General features: G+C 47.5%; 1 protein-coding gene across 1 annotated transcript in view; it reads right to left on the reverse strand.

The window, feature by feature from the left end:
- The window catches only part of MPRIP (myosin phosphatase Rho interacting protein), a 564937-nt gene that overhangs the window by 341241 nt on the left and 205780 nt on the right, over positions 1-17916 (reverse strand). The window contains exons 10-11 of the mRNA XM_086940861.1: positions 5688-5777; positions 2415-2524 (exon numbers count right to left, since the gene is read on the reverse strand). Coding sequence (XP_086796987.1) covers positions 2415-2524; positions 5688-5777 — 200 coding nt within the window. The remainder of the gene's footprint in view (positions 1-2414; positions 2525-5687; positions 5778-17916) is intronic.

The raw sequence follows: 17916 nt of genomic DNA on the forward strand, positions 1-17916 counted from the left end.
GACCAGCATCTGGGGACCACGACTCCCAACTCAGTGGTACTCATTTTATTGGCCACGGAAGGGTTAAAAACGGACTCTGCAGGAGTCCAGAAACAGCTCTCTGAAGCAGCCTACATGCACTGTAGAGTCGACAGAAGACGAGAACTCACTTTATATAAGGTGCTCTAACCCACTGAGCTGCCTTTGTAGTAATAGCTTAGCTGCGATTAATAAGGAGGCGCATTTTTCCAAGCGTGAAAAGGTGTCCTTGTGTAATGTTGCTGGTGCGCATGTAAAGCGCTTCAATACCTTCGGGAGAATTCAAGCTATATAAAATTGCACACAAAAAATCTCCAGCATCACAAGACGAAGATCAACACAGTATGTGCGTCAGCACTTTTAGGAACATGTGCGTTGTAGTAACAGTGTTAGTCTAGCACGCAAGACCTAAAAAAAGGCCCGCGAATGGTGCGCGCGCCCCTGCATGCATATGTTTTTAATTATCGCGCCTGTCCCTGGGCGCGATAATTGAAAACATATGGGCTTTGGTGCGCGTAACAGACACCAATAGGCCATGGGCGGAGCTACGCGATCGCCCATGGCCTATTGCGTGGTCTGTTAAAAAACAACACGCACGCAAAGCCCAATCAAAATCAACCATTGGAAATGAACACGCACAAGCGTGTGGAATTTCCAGGTCTGTTTTGAAAACCAGAGAAAAGGACTCTGAATGCGCGAACACTGCTGCGCAGTGTACGTTAGGCCGAGACCTAAAAAGGACTACCTTGAGGGCTTCTTTAAATGGGAAAAGCAGTTCTGAGGGAGATTACTCTCGGCTGAAGCCCCTCTGTCAAGACGTTAGTCTTGACTGCCACAGGGGGAAGGCTAAGGTCTAGGACCTCAGCTGTTCTTCTTACCACCATGGCAATGACGCTCCCTCCTCCGTAGTAATGGTAGGGGGAGAAAGCATGCCAGTATCTGGGGAAGTTTCAAGTCCACTGGCTTCCACATACTCACGTCACTCTATTGTGGGAGCTAGGGGCTGGAATTCTTCAGGGTCTAGAGACTCCTCCAAACGCCTTCGGCCATATGAATAGGGCTCAGGCTCTGGCCTGGAAGGAATGGCACCAGTTGGAACAGTGTTGAGGATTAGAATGGGGCTGGCACTGCCGGGGGCGTTGGAATGGGGACCGGTGCCGGGGAAGGTAGAGAAATTATGACCGGCATCAGTCTGGATCCAGCTGTGGATCCAAGAGGTCCAACAGCACCAGAGGTGGACCCTCTGGTAGAGAACCCGCAGGGCCTGAAGGGGCGCCAGTGGGAACGGGCTGCCCAAATAGAAGGTGAATGGCTTCATAAAACTCTCGAAGTTCAGCAGAGGTCGCAAAAGCTCCTGGATACTGCGGGAGTACGAACCCGGCCAGGGGCAGCATCAAATTATGCTGCTCCCTCGTTTCTTCTGAAGACCGCGATGGACGGGGTGAAATCGAAGACCTCTTCAATTTCTTCATCTTCTTTTCTTGTGAGACTTACCTAAACTCCCAGACTCCTTCGAGTGACTAAATATTTGGGCTCAGAGGCTGAACCCGGCACCTTACTCTCGACCAGGATTGAGACTATTGCGGCGTCGTACATCAAGCAGCAAGGAGCTTGAGGGACCGCTCCCTCAAGGCCTTGGGGTGAATGGAGTGGCAATCGGCGCAGGTATTCGCATTGTGGTTGCACTCCAGGCACCAGGAACCAGATGCAAACAAGATGCGGGTCTGTCACCGAAATCTGTCAATGACAAGCACCACAGGGCTTGAAGACCGCTTTCAAAATGGATATCCCTGCCACACCAGGAGAAGATCTCTCAAAAAAGACTAGGTCTGACTAGTGCAGAAAGAAGAGAACAGATGTCAGCGCTCTGGGGTGGGGCCTATATAGGCACTCTGCATGTCACCTCGGGTGCAGGTGACCCAAAGCGGAAGTGAATGACATCACCTACCGGTGCATACTGGTACTTCTCAGAAAAAAATTCTAAACCAGTATGACGCCTGGGTATAATTAAAAGGTAAAGAATCTGCGGCTAGAAGTCTCTTTCAGACAAAATTACTTCAGATTTTTTTTAGGTGCACCAAAATACAACCCAGAAGGGTAATTTAAGTACTCAAATATGTAAATGTTGAGTGGATCCATAATAGAAGGAAATGTTCCTTTATTAAGGTAAAATTGTTTTCACAAGTTATTTAGTATCAGTTTATTGACTAGGGATAAACACGATCATAACACATCAACTAAATAGGATAATACAATAGTACAGAAGAAAAAGAGTAATAGGCCAATTAAAAAACAACTGAGAGGGAAGATTTAACAATAGTGAAGGAAATGCCACTTTAAGCAACCAAATTAGTGGCAACAGTGACACAATTTACTAGTTAGTGCTGGTGGCTTACCTAGTCACATCAGGAGCAGGAGTGGGTCGTACATGTTTCATTATGGTCTGGATCCAGTTTCTTCTAATCCCTGATGTCATAGCCGATAGAGTGAATTCACCCTCTTTTGTCTGTAGTAACAAAAACAAAAAACACATTTGTTTATTATGCAGAATTAATATATACTTTCCCTATGAAAAAAGTGTTCAGAACACACTTTGTAACTGCAGTTGTTTACAGGGTTTTTTTTAAGCTGGCACTCTATCTTTAGGAGCATTAACTTTCCAACTCTGTGACTACTTAGTTTAGTTTAGTACTACCTAAATGACTGATGTCAGATTGTGAAAACATGAAACAAAAGCAGCTCGAGGCAGCCTGAACACAGGATTTGAGGAGGGGTAAGTGGCATCTACAGCTGTAAGTGTAGCTAAGGTTCAAGGTTAGCACACCAGCACTAACACCATAAACCATTTTCTGATTGTTAGTTTCTTGCTGTGGGTCACTCTAACACAATATTTGTAAATCTCAGTAAAGGTGCATTAAAAGTTACTAGAACATTAGAACGTTGAGAGCTCAAGTGAGGACAATGAAGTGGCTTAGGGCTTATGATGGAAATTTCACTTCCTCTGATATTATCTTCCAGGAGGTGGATGAGTTAATTAGCGGATTGCTGAAGCCTGTCAGTACAGGCCAGGCTAGTTGCACAGTCAGAAAAAAGATACCTTTTCATGCACATTTAAATAAACGAGAAGCTAAATAATGAACATTTTTTAGGATAAATATAATAAGGAAAAGCCTTGTGAAATTCACCAGCTTTCAGTCTCATATGCTGTTGGACTTCTTTCTTCAGATATGCACTGTACATCTGACAACGGTCGCAGTGTGTGCCATTTTTTCACTAGCTACTTTGTCCCTAGTCTAAAAATGCACCCTAAATGCTTCTTGTGAAATTCACATAAACCAGATGGACTCTCTTCTGACCTCTTCCAAGATCCTTCAATCAAGTGTATGGTCATGCCATACATCTTAGACGTTGAAGAGGTGCTCCTCTACTATCCAATTATCTTAAAAAAAGTTTTAAAAAACCAACTACTTGTTGCCTTGTCATCTTGGCTTAGGGCCAAGGACTATTAAAAAAAGAATATAAGGATGTAATAGAGCAGGCATGGAACTCTCATCATGATAACGCCAACAGACATTTGCAAAGAAGAATAAATATATGCTCCATTAGCAGAGTAGCAGTGACACCATTCCTTCATGCAGGGTGACCTTTAAAACCTGTGCATGGCAGACATGTGGTAGATACCATATAGGGTTACCAGGCATTATGGCTTTTCGAGCAAGCTCAGAAAGAAGCCAGGGTAGGGAAAGGCAGCCAAATAGCAGTCACCCCAGTCCTTAATGCACGGGTGCCTTTTATAACATATGTGCATGGCAGCAAAGTAGCAGAGAGTACATAGGTTTATCATGCGCTAATGCCTACAAAGCTAGCCCAGAAAGAAAGAAAGGTCGGTAGAGGCAGCAGGCAAACTCTACTTCAGTTAAGCTGAGTCTTCAGCAGTATACTGAAATAAGACATATTTAGGGGCTATATTCATGGCCAAGTTTCACAGTGCAGCTCAGTAGGTCACCTGGCTGCACTGCACTGCATGACAGGGCAAAGCAGGATTCTGCCTTATTTAAGTCAATGCTGAGACATTCCTGCCTTTTCCCCTGTGCTGGTGCCCTTTTGGCTGATTGCCTGCATTGTAAGGAGGATTGATTTTGTGCCAGAAGTGGCACCTTCCTCCATAAAAACGTTCCTATGAGGCTTTCTGTGTGTGCTGCAGAAAAGGAAAATGAGGAGAAATAAAGATATTTCTCCTCGTTATGACTCACCTGGAGAGGGCTTTTGGCGTATTCCCAGGTCTACAACTTCTGGTAAATCTGGGAATGTGTCAAAATTCATGGATGTTGTGTGGGAACACCCACACAAAGCCCATGGGAACGCCTCCCTGGCACAGAGTAATGGAACGCTGCGATTTGCGCTGGGTTGCATCACTCAAGATTTATGACGCCACTAAGGACCATGCAAGGTGGCTTTGCGTGACTTCATGAAACACATTTTTAATTTGTGGAGCTCTGGCACCACATTGCATGGTACAAGAGTGATGCAAAGAGGCTCATACATATGCCCCTAGGTCTCAAACCTTGGTATAGTTCATAAATTCACATGTGACCCTCTTCCTCAATATTCCCCCCTCTCTCGTCACCTCCTCCAAATACTTCCCCGTCTCAAACCTTCCCACACACCAGCACCTGATTGAAATGGCAAGATTACTGTTTAAGATGCGATTCCAAGCCTGACAATAAAAAAGTAATTCTGTGCACATTGATCCATGACAGATTTGAAAGTCAGGAAGCCATAATTATAAGTATCTTTTTTTCTTAAGAGATCTGAACTCTCCTGAGGGATTGCTGGCTTTGAAAAAAAGAACAACACTGCCTGTGGAAGAGGAAGCAAAACAGGCATTATGCAGGATAAAGAGCTTTAGGAGTAGACTCAAGCTGACTGGAGTCCTTGTTTTTAGACTGGTTATATTAGGAATTTTAGGATGTTAGGCATCGCGCTGCTGGGGGGTTGAGGATATTTCTGATGGATCTAATGTTAGTGTGAGCATGGGAATAGGTGCCGCAGTGTTTAAGGCTTTAAAGTGTTCAAGCAAAAAACTTTTGCGTTCACTTCAACCTCTTTAGGCCACTGCACAGTGCACTATCCCGCTGGAAAGTAGTTGCACAATGTAGGCATGTTAGTACAACAGCAACTTAACTGTAGATGCATAAAAAGTCCTATAGAAACCTGCAGTATTTTAAGAGACGTTTTAGGATTATTTGGATGCCCAAAAGTTCAGGCACTAAAATGTTCCTTTGGATCAACTTTTACTTGACGATTTCATTCTTAACCCCTTCCGCGCTGATGACGAGCTCAGCTCGTCATGAGGCTTACCTGCCGTGCGCTCATGACGAGCTGAGCTCGTCATGTAACGCGGTATTTACAAAACCGCCGCGCACAGCGGGAAAAGCCGCCGCAGCGATGCGGTTAAGAGTTTTCCATTTAGGCAGGAGCCATCAAAATGTTACTGCACACATGTTGTGTACTGACACTGTTGATATCTTTTACTCTCACTTTGTAAAGCTAATGCACTTCAATTTGTAATTCAAGATGATTGACAAATTTATGCCTGATTCTTAGTCAAATTCTCACAAAGTTCAAGTTCATCACAAAGACACTCAAATACGTCTAATCATTCTTACGTGAATCTGGAAGCCATAGTTTCTTTGCACAGGAATCTCAGTGACATCGTAGCATGTTGATAAATCAATTTCTCCATCTATGTCAGAAGCCTGAAGAAACAGAACGTCAAACACACATACACAGAAATATATCCTTAAAACATGATATTAAACATTATTCACATTTTTATTTCCACCATATAGAAACTTTTAAGAAGAAATTTGCACACTAAACAAAAAATAAACAAATTTTGGAAATCTTATAATAAACATGCACGGTATATAAATAAACGTAATATCTTTTTTTTTTCAGAGTTTTATATAGCGCAAACTTGACCCGAACCGAACCGGGTATCAGAGCGCTTTACATAGCACCAGTTACGTTACATGAGGACACACATTCATTTTTGTTGGGCACGGGGACATTAAGTGATTTGCCCAGAATCACAGGATGTTTGGCGTCGTTACCGAGACTCGAACCCATTGCATTTTAGAACTCTAGTTGCTTTAAAAATTAGGCCTGGTGTTGCTGCTTATAAAACGAAAATGCACTTGCCCAGTAAACATCTGTTCGTGGCATTTGGTGCTGTAAATTCACATGATGTGCATACTCCTGCCATCTAGTGTTGGGCTCAGATTTGTGCAAGTTGTTTTTCTCACAGAAATGTTCTCAAGTCCAAGGTATAGACTCCTACTACTGCTGGTAATGGGCATTTCATTGGATCCATTGTTCGATTACTTTCAGAAAAATGGAGAGTAGGGATACAGTAAAGACAGATGACCATGCATAAAAAAGTAAAGATTAAAGGACATCTGTATCAAGGGACAGGCTTCTGACTATGAGGGTGGGTGCATGTGAATCTACTGCACCCCGTGCCACAAACAGAGGATTATAACAGCATATTCTGTTTGAGGTATGTGTGGCTGTGGATACACTTGCTGTGCATAGACTGTGAAGCAGTCATCCCCTAAGCTATGACTAGCCTTAAGATGTTGCAGAGGATTGGAAAAGTGTACGGAGTGCAGCCTGGCTAACACTAGTTGGCCAGTATACCCACACAATAGCGTTTAGTCAAAGTGTGTGGTGTGGACCAGGTTGCTTGCCCGATCTCCGCTATAGGAATGTTCCCTAGAAAGGCCATATAGGCCCTTTTATTTGTTTACAGATAGAATGGTCTCCGGGAGGGATAAGCAATTAATTGTCTCTTTGCTTTTGCATAGCATGTTTGAATGCATTTAACTATTCATCTGGCTATGACTGATTTAAAAACAGCCTGCCCCTTGTGCGGCTTGGAGAAGGCAACAAAGAGCTGGTGAGTCTTGCAATAGGGTTTAGATCTATCCACATAGTACATTAGGGCTCGCTTAACATCTAGAGTGTGGGAGCCCGTTCTGCAACCAAATCAGACTTGGTAAAGAAAACTGGTTGCATTATGGATTGGTTAAGGTGGAAAGGAGAAACCACCTTAGAAAGGAACTTAGGGTTAGTACGGAGGACAACCCTATCTCTATGAACCTGAAATAAAGGTTCTTCGAAGGTTAAAGCGTGAAACTGAGAGAGGTGATTGCAAACAGGAAGGCCACCTTCAAGGAGAGAAAGTGAAGGGGGCATGATTGGAGGGGATACAAAAAAAGGACCCCTGAGTCTAGTGAAAACAATGTTTTGATTCCATACAGGGGCCATGGGAACCAGTGGAGGAGTTACTCTTTTGAGGCCTTGCATAAAAAGTTTCTATAACAGGAATATGTGTACGCTAGGCCACAGGGCTGTAAGTGTAAAGGGTAACAGACAATGTCTTGGACAGTTGCTGCCAAAGGATCAATGTGTTGTGATAGGCAGTAGTAAACAAATCATTTTACTTAGCCGCATAGCAGTTGTGGGTAAAGGGTCTGTCTTCTTCCTTAAGAATGTCCATAGATTCCAGAGGAAGGCTTAGAAAAACTCTAAGACCCCCCCCCCCCATGAACCAAATCCCAAGTATAAGCATCTTGGAGTCGGGGTGTCTCCATGGCTCCGCGTGAGAAGATGTGCCCTGCTGGGGATCCTCTTGTGCAGCAGGATCGAGAGTTTGAGGAGGGTGGCAAACAAGGGCTGTCTAGCCCAAGTCGTAGCTGCCAGAATCAGGGTGTGGGATGTCTGCTAAAGACTCAAAACCACGAATGTAAGAAGTGGGAGAGCTGGAAAAGCGTAGGTAAATCTCCCTGACCAGTTCATCCATAGTGCATTGCCTGTGGGTACCTGGTGGCAAAGCTTGAGCGTTTTGTGTTTTTGGTGGAGGCAAAAAGGTCTGTCAGGAAATCTACACCGCCAAAAGTTCTGAAGAAGGATTTGCAAGAGGAGTTTCCAAATGTTTTTTTTTACAGAGTTTTATAAAGCGCAAACTTGACCAGTAATCGGGTATCCAAGCGCTTTATATAACACCAGTTGCATTACATGAGGACGCATTCATTTTTTTTAGGCACTGGACGATTAAGTGATATGCCCAGAATCACAGGATGTTCAGCGTCATTGCCGAGACTAAGCCAGTTCCCCCGATTCGAGGTCGACCGCCCTGGCCATTAGGTCAACTTCTAACTTGTTGCTGCATCCTGCTGAGGAGGTCTGCAAAGTTGTTGTCCACTCCTCGAAGGGACATAGCCAGCAGGTGGACTCTGTGGAGGAGAGGCCCCCACCAAATTCTCTCGGTTAACAATGACAGGTGAGGAGAGCGAGTTCTACTTTGTGTCTGCAGATAGTACATGGTGGTCATGTTGTCAGTACGAATGAGGACCACCTTGTCTACAATGTGACAATAAAAGGCTTTCAGTGCTAGCTGAACAGCTCAAAGTAATTGATGTGGTGACCCTATGCAGGGGTACCCACTGACCCGGGACTGTGAGGTCCTGTAAATGCACCATCCACCCTGCAAGGGAAGCATCCACTGTGATCTGCAGAATAGGGTTGCGAAAGGGCTGCCCCTGCAACAGGTTGTTGGTGTTCCACTGCAAAGAGCCATAACTAGGGCTCCCAATCAACACTAGATATTCTCAGTGACCCTCTGCTTGAGACCATTGTTGCACTAAGCCCTCTAGTAACGGATGTATGTGTAACCTGGCATGGGAGATCATGGCAATGCAGGAGGCCATCATCCCAACGAGGTGCATGATTGATCTGACTGTAACCTGGTGATCTGGGGGAAAAGGAGGGACAATCCCTGGAAGGCCTCCACCCTTGCAGTACTAGAATAGGCCCTGCCTACCACAGATCTGAGGACCGTCCCTAAATAAGAGCGAATATGGAGGGGCCAAAGGTGGGACTTGGTGTCGTTGATGGTGAACCTCCGGTTATGTAAGAGGTTTATGTTCGCTTGTGTGTGTGTGTGTGTGTGTGTGTGTGTGTGTGTGCGAGACACTGCTGGTGAGTTGCGCTCTTGGTCAGCCAGTCATCCAGGGAAGGAAACACTTGGTCCTCGTCCTTCTTGGGATTGAGAAAGCAGAGGGAGTATACCCAAAACCGAAAGGTGCCGTATGGTCAGGGAAAGTGCCTGCTTGACAAGGACAGCTCCTTTGGGGAAACCAATCTTACCTCTACCTACGGAGCTTTTGTCTCTGTAGGAACCACAAAAATAACTGCTTGTGGAGGGTTGTTGGGGCTGCTGGCAATGAAAAGAGGTCGAAGAGTCAGAGGAAGTGGCCTTGGGGCCACCTCAGTAGGCATGAGACCAAAAGGGCCCATGAGGGCAGGGGATTTAGAGTGTGCCCATGACCTTGGCAGTCTTAATGTCCTTCTTGGTCTTCTTCAGCATCTGATCAACCTAAGACACAAAGAGGTGTTCCCCGTCGAAAGGCAAATTCGGCAGATGATGTTGAACATCTGGCTTGAAGCCAGAAACACAGAACCAGGTGTACCAATAGATGAGGATGCTGGAATAAATGCAGTGAGTCGCAGTGGCGGTAGCATTTAGGATACAGTGTATGGTGGTATTAGAGAGGAGTTTGCCTCCAGAGACGGACTCTTAGCCCCTTTTGCACCAGTCATCTCAGAAATAATGGAGGAGTACCTTCATTTCATCCCAATAAGCCTGGTCATACCTTGAAAGTGATTTGATTGAATTAGCAATGCGCCAGTGGCGAACAAGTTACTTACCTTTGGTAAAAATGTATCTGTAAGAGACATATGTTAGTTATGGATTCCTTACCTTCCCACTGCAGAGCCCGCATATGCCACCTGGCATGATCCACCAGCAGGATGCAGGAGGCCATGAGGCCCAGCAGTCTCAGGGTGATTCTCACCGAAATCCGGGATAGAGGCTGAAACATCGGTACCATAACCCGAATATCCCAGACTCGCTGCTCGGGAGGAAAAACCTGAAACTGTGCGGTATTCAGAACTGCTCCGATGAAAAAGAGCTTCTGAGAGGGAGTCAGGTGTGACTTCGGCACATTGATAGTGAACCCCAACGAATGCAGGAGGTCTGCCGTAGTCTGGAGGTGGGAGACAACAGCTAGGGCGAGCTTGCCTTCAACAGCCAAGACTGGAACTGTATTGGTATAAGGGCCCAAGAGGTATACTGTATTCACAGACCGCAGGACTAAGCTGTTCGAAGAAAGCATCTTCTTCCCAAGATGGCCAAGCAGTAGGGAATGTGCCCTTAGAGGACGAGGCTTGGACCACCTAGCTCTCTGGGGTCGGGTGTTGGGAGAGGAAAAGTGGGTCACCCGGGGCCGGACGATGGCATCGGGCAATCATCCTGTCCACAGGAGCCCCTGTGCTGGGGTTGGACCAAGTGCCCAGAAGGATGTCCGTGAGGGCTTCATTGAAGGGCAAAGGGGTTCCGAAGAAGCCGCCGCCGGTTGAAGCACCTCTGTCAGGAAGTTAGTCTTGACTGCCACTGTAGGAAGCTCCAGGCCCAAGGCCTCAGCTGCCCTACGTAACAACACTGCATATGACACTCCCTCCTCCATAGCCAGGGTAGGGGAGAAAGCATGCCAAAGTCTGGGGAGGTAACCAGACCACTGGTGCCACCCAGGTCCTCTTGCCAGTCCAGCTCATCAAGTTGATCAGCTAAAGAGTCCACAGACCCCTCCCAGGCCTCCTCATCCTCCTCTGGTTGCCAGTCAGGCCTAAAAGGAACACCAGGGATGAACAGTGGCAAAAAAGTGCCCTCCGGTGCCAACATTGGGCTGGAGCCGTGACCAAGTCGGGGGTGAGGCTGGGGTTCGTCGTCGTCGGGATCGGAGCCGGGGAAGTTACTGTGTGGTCAACAGGTGTCGATCCGGATCCAGGCCTGGATCCTCAAGAGCCCTCCATGGCGGGAGCCGCCAGCATCGAAATCCCAGGGCCTTAAACCGAGTCTGCGGGCACGAAGGCGCACCGTCGGAACCGGGCTGCTCAAAGATGCTGTAAAGCGCTACGTAGAAAGCTCGAAGCAGGGCAGGGGACACTCCGGCCCGGGAAAAGGAGAGAAGCGTGGAGCCATCCCAGGAGCAGGCTCTGAACACGGAGCTGGAGAGCAACGACTTCCTGGACTTACCTGAAAACCTTGAAGACTTGAAAGACGAATGATGGTGGTGGCTCCGCGACAAGTCCCGAGACCTTCATCTCGACCGGGACCTCGAATGACACAGATCCGACTGCCAGGCCTCCAACAGCTTTCGGGACCACTCCGACAAAGACTTCAGTTTCATGGCCCGGCAATCGGACCACGACTTCGGGTCGCGCTCCAGGCACCAGAGGCACACGAGGTGGGGGTCCGTAACTGACATCAGGCAATTACAGGCCTCGCACAGTTTGAACCTGGTCCGTCGATGGGACATCCCTCGTACACCAGGAGTCGGAAGACTCAAAACAAATTTGATAAAGTCGAGAAAAAAACGTAGTAAAAAATGACTAAAGGGGTAGCGCAAGGCTGGCGCCGAAAAAGAACTAACGTCAGCGTGCAGGGGCGGGGTCTAAGTAGACAGTGACATCATTTCGGCGAACACGACTTCAACGAAGGACGCGGAGTTGACAGACGCCACCTACCCATATGCAGGGGTACTGCTAAAGAAAATTCTCTGGATCCAGTCTGACGCCTGGGGGTAATTCTAAGGTAAGGAATCTATAACTAACAGTCTCTTTCAGATTAGTGGACTGCATAGCCAACACCACCAATCTTGTTACTTTCCTTATTAGGCGAATCTACGTCACTGAAGCCTTGTGCATTGGCCCATTTGAGTGCAGTATTGACTGCCAAACTGTCGGTGGAGGGGCAGTTGGCCTTTAATGTAGACAGGGACTGACAGGGAGGGCTTACATTTCTAGTCCACTGTAAGGGTGACCACCTGGGCTTTATCTGGCTCCTTGAAAATATCAAAAATTGGTTTGAGGATCACCTTCAACACTAGTAGGCATTACATGGAACGCTGGGAGGGAGAATGAGTTTCCAACACAAAATCCTCTTCAATGGCATCCTACTGCATTTCCAATTAATACAACCAGGCTTCCCTGGCCAGGCCCTTGTAATAGAAGGTGGTATCATAAGGTGGGGAGAGAGGCAGGATAAAGTTCAAGGTCTGTGTATCCCAGAGGATTCACATCATAAAGATCCCAGGATCATCCTGCGGATGCAGTTTGTACGGGTCCCTGAGCCACACCCCCCAAATCCTGAGTGCGGTGACCTCTAAGGAGGGAAGGTATGGAGGTAAGCAGGTGAACGGAGGGTTAGAAGAAGAGGAGAGAAGGAGATGGAGTAGGAGGGTGAGGCAATGGTGGAAGCTGATTGCTGTGTTATGTCTTTTGGTGCTCTTAGACAGTGATGGCAGGTCAAGTGGTTCCTCGAAGCTGAGCTTGCATTTGAGCCATCCTAGGTCAGGGCCTGTGGTTGGGGAATGAGGAGTTGAGTGTGAGGATGTGATGCTGACAGGCATAGAGTGTTTCCTGAAGCTGGTAGAGTACAGGTTCGGCAGAGCCGCTGGAGCAAGCAGATCTTGTTTCAGTGTCTGCGTGTGGGTCATCAACACAGTGAGGCTTTGATGTAGAAGGTTTCGGTTTTGAAAGGTGCCTCGAAGCAGCATTCGGCGCAGAGTATGTCGTCCTCTGAACTTCTTTGGTACAGAGCTGAGGCAGGGCATTGTGACTGAAAAGTGCACTCTGGACTGACCATGGTCAGGAGGTAGGGATGGACCGGAGGTCAGTTGGTGGGCTTTGAAGCTGTATGACTGGACCCTTGGACGAGAGTGTTCAGAGTGTGAGCCGGGGAGGGTGATTCATACTCGCGACCTACAAAACAAGAAAATCACATCCCTTGGGTACTCCAAAGTGTATTTCAATGGTGCTCGTCTCCCCGATTTAACATTAGTTTTATTTTGATTAACCCCTTCCATGCTCATGACAAGGTCAACTCGTCATGGGTGTTACCTGCACTGTGCGTTTGACGAGTTGACCTTGTCATAAATAATGGAGCTTTCAAAAAGTCAGCACCGGAGGGGAAAACCCCTTAGCACTGATGTGGTTAAAAAATATATATTTTTATTCCACTAAGATTTTCAAATACTTTTAAGCAGTGGGCGGGGTGAGGTGAATGGTGCATAAATGATTTAATCACAAAGCGGGTGCATAAGCCTGACAAGATACTTAATGCATGGGGATGGGCTTCTAGCGGCTGGAGTTGGTGCCAGTGCTTTCCCCACCTAACAGTTAACCCTGGGGGGGGTGGGGGTCTCCCTCTCTCTCTCTCTTTTTTGGGAGGAAAGGCGCTCTGCTAGTTGGGGATGTGGGTCGTTCTAAACATACGTGGCAGGGTAGCAGGGTGGGAGGGGAGGTCGACAGCTTCAATGATATTTACTAATGGTTTGTAATGCCTGGGGGGGCGGGGGTTTGAGTTCGTCATGCAGGAAATATAATTGTACGCTGGTACGGTGTTGCAAGCTTTATGGATCGTGTGAAAGAAATGCCTCTAGCAATGGCTACTAGGTGGGATAAAAGTTTAAAGATCCTTAGCTGGAACATCAACGGCTAGGGGACAAGCTCGAGGAGTATAGTTCTCCAATTTGTTAAACAACACCTCCCAGATGTTGTCTTATTGCAGGAAGCGCACCTTATCGGTAATAACTGTCATGCACTTAATAGATGGGGCTACACAATGGCGACACGCGTGGCTTCACTACGGGGTACCGAGGGGTGGGCATTTTGTTGGCCGTAATTTTCCATTTGTCATTGAACATACAGAGCCAGACCCATTAAGACGCTTTGCAGTGCTCTCGGGGAGAATGGAGGGACGCACACTCAACTTAGTGACGGTTTATATCCCACCAGGTCTCCAAACCCAATCCTACCTCGATATGGGCAAACTTCTCCTCTCCCTTCCTGAGGGGCAGCTTCTCCTGGGCGGGGACTTCAACACAGTAATATCGCGGGAACTGAATAGGCACCGACCCAGAGACATTGCCACAGGGCACATGTGGCTCTCCAACCTCCTGGAGGCTTTCGGCCTAGTAGACCTCTGGCGGCGCCAACCAAACCTCCAACAGTACACATTCTTTTCGGTCGCACCGCACTCTCTCAAATATAGATTATATCCTATGCCTCTACAGCACGACACTAGTATCCAAGAGATCAAGCACCTAGCAGAGGGTATATCAGACCATTCCCCCATATTGGCTCACCTCACTATTGGGGAACAGAAGGTAGGCTGTATTGCGCCCATAAATCCCTGGATCCTCCACACCCAGAGACCAAAAAGAAGATAACCCGTTCGATTGGCCAGTACTTCCAAGAAAATGAAGGGGCGATGGAGTCCCCTACGTCCTTTGGGAGGCATACGTAACTGTAATAAGGGGTGAAGCCCTCTCCACAACTGCGGGGAGATGCAAAGAAATGGAGAAGCAAATGCTTATAGTCGAGGGCAACTTTCTTGTTATGGAAGGGGCAGCTCAAGCGGATGGAGATCCGGGGACTCTGCATCAGATGCAGCTTAAGGCTGCCGAGTACAAGGCACTGCCCACTGATGCCGCTAGGAGCCTAGCGAGAGACAGGGAAGGCCGTATATATGACCAGGATGACAAAGCGGGAAAATTAATAGCCTGGTTGGACAAGAAACAGAAAGTGCAGAGGGTGGTGGCGGAGCTCAGGGGCGGTTCGGACGCCCTCCTAACTGAACCTCAGGAGATAGGTCAAGAGTTCGCAGCACACTTCAAAAAGGTGTATCGAAGGGGATCGGAATTGCCGGAGGAGGACTCCTCCGCGCTCTTGGCAGACATTAGGCTACCTACCCTCTCCGACACAGACCGAGAGGCCCTGGAGGTGCGCTCACAGCAGAAGATCTGGCCAAGGCGATTACCGAACTCCGGCCTGGAAAAGCCCTAGGACCTAACAGTCTTCCAATTGAGCTGTACAACCTCAAACCTGACAGCCTGGGCCCAAAGCGTATGTTTGAGGTTAGTAAAGTGCTGGGGAAACTGCCGAGAGACCAGCGCATTGCCACATTAGTAGCCATCCCGAAAGAGGGGAAGCCCAAAGAGATGTGCGCCTCTTACAGGCCGATCCCACTACTGAAGGCCGAACCCAATATCCTCGCGAAATTGCTCGCAAATAGGATCAAGCCAATAATCACCAAATTGAGTCACCCGGACCAAACGGGCTTTATGCCGCACCGCAACACCACACTTAACTTAAGACGACTTCATGGGGTACTGGGACGCTGTCATATGATCCAGGAGGATGCGGTTGTGGTCTCGTTGGGTGCCGCAATGGCATTCGACACGCTCGAATGGCCATACATAATGATACCTCAAAAAGCTGGGCTTTGGCCCTAACTTCATTGGATGGATACGTCTCCTCAATACAGAGCAGTTGGCGCAGGTGGTGGTCAACAATAAGATCTCCGAGGTGTTCACCTTGGAGAGGGGGACGTGACCGGGCTGCCCCCTCTCGCCCCTGCTTTTCGTCCTCTCCTTAGAGCAGCTCGCGGCTTGGATACGTCAAGACCTCTCACTACGGGGGCTCAGGTGGGCTGAGGGGTGGGAGGCCCGGATTTCGCTCTATGCAGACGACATTCTCTCATACCCCGCCTCCCCTTTCAAATCACTTAGAATTGCCTTGGACATCTTCACTAGCTTCGGTAGGAACTCCGGCTATACTATCAACTGGGGGAAATCATTGCTCTACGTTCTGCATGCCCCTCTCTCTCACTGCCGCGAGGCTGCCAGATCAAGACAGTCACAGAGGGGTTCACATACCTAGGTATCTTCATCACCGCTGAATTGACGGCCTGGTATGAGAGCAACCTTTTACCACCTCTACAGAGGTTCAAAAGGGACACTGCCACCTGGAAGCAGCTGCCGCTGTCCCTACTGGGACGGGCAGCTCTTTTCAAGATGATGGTGCTGCCACAGTTCCTATATGCCCTCCAAAACTACCCGGATCTAGTCCCGCAAAAGAACTTTAAAGAAATCGAGGCCACCCAGAGAGACTTATTATGGGCCGGAATGCTGCGTATCTCACTCCATAAACTCACACTTGGGTGGTACGATTGGGAAATAGAACTTCCAGACATTAGGAAATACTACTGGGCACCTCACCTCTCGGCTATTAACCAGGGCACGTACTGAGGTGGGGATGATCCCGGCTACGGGATGGATAGGTGGCTCCTCCCGGATGGGAACTTCAAGATGGCGGTCTACTCTAAACCTAACAAATACCCCCTTACCGCGCCCACAAGACATTCGGTCTAACTTTGGCACATTGCGAGCCGAAACCTTGGATGGGCTGATAGACTTATACTGGCTACCCCACTCTGGGTTTCTGAAAGGCTGGGTACACTGGGTCGCACTAAAGGGTTCAGTAACTGGGACTTGATAAGGATCTCCCGTATAAAAGACCTATGGGGACTTAATGGCATGGCGTTGTTTGCCTCAATGAAGCAGACCTATGAATTAGCACAAACAGAATGCTTTAGATATGCGCAGGTCAGGCACTCACTCCTGGCAAATATTCCACTTGGAACACCCCTCCCGGAGTCCACCCCCTTGAGGACAGCCTGCTGGATGGTCACTTGCCGGAAAAGGCCATCTCCCTCACATACAAAAAACTCATACACCACACCCCTGACCCCTACTCGAACTTAGGAGAAAATGGGAGAATGACAATCTTGAGATCGACGATGAAGAGTGGAGGGAGGCGCTTCCCTCCCCTAAGGAAGTGGCAATATCATCAAAATTGAGGCTGATACAACTGAAAACACTACACCGAATCTACATTTCTGGTAACAGACTTGTATTGATGGGCAGGAGTGAGGAAGGGCTCTGCAGGAGACAGTGCGGGCGGTGGGGACGTTCATGCATATAATATGGGAGTGCCCCCTGATACAAACCTACTGGAAACGGGTTGCATACCTGTATGCGTGGGGGGGGGGTGGAATTACGGCTTGAAATCAAAAGGTGCCTCTTAAACATCTGGGACCCCTCAGATCTGACTGCAAAAGGTAGAATTTGAGCGACGCTCGGTCTGGCTATAGCAAAACGCAACATAGCGCGCCTGTGGGGGGCAGTAACACCTCCAACGCTTGGTGAAGTGAAAAAGGACATGGACTGGTTGGTGCCTGCTGCAAGAGAAGGCAGTCTATGTGGCCAGGGACTGCCCCCGGAAAAGGATAGCAATCAGGTCAAAGTGGAATGAATACTGTGGCAACATGTGTGAGACCCCCTGATCCCATCCCTTGACGAACCGCTAACTCCTTAATGTGATATGTAATATTACCATCTTGTACTCAACTACATTGAAATATGTGATCTTTGTATGCGTTTCTGACTATGTAACACTGTAAAAGTAATAAACTCCTGTGGGTAATGACCATCAAGGTTAATTGTACCAATAAAGAGTTAAAAAAAAAAGATTTTCAAATAAAGACCTATTCTTGAAGTATATGCTTGAAGTGACAGTGGCTGTGCATTTAATCTGACACATTCCCTGTCAAACATTTGAATGATAAAACAATAATAGAGTGCCTCTACAATATACTGTATTAATGTGATATACCTACTAAAAAATTAATTTTGAAAATTGTAATAAAAAAAATATTTAATTCTTAAAACAAAATTTAAATAAAATTTCAAAGTTTATTTAAAATGTAATGCAAGGTATTTCATATGCATCCCTACGTGTTAGGAATATTTCCTGTCCTCGCTGACTTCCATGAGTGTGCTGCAACACCAAAGGTTGGCCATATGCTGTGCTTGACTTATGTTCAGTCTAAGGTGGAGTACGATTAAGCCTGTTTTGTCAGTAGTAATA

The sequence above is a fragment of the Lissotriton vulgaris genome, chromosome 10 (assembly GCF_964263255.1).
Source record: "Lissotriton vulgaris chromosome 10, aLisVul1.2, whole genome shotgun sequence".
Taxonomy (NCBI): domain Eukaryota; kingdom Metazoa; phylum Chordata; class Amphibia; order Caudata; family Salamandridae; genus Lissotriton; species Lissotriton vulgaris.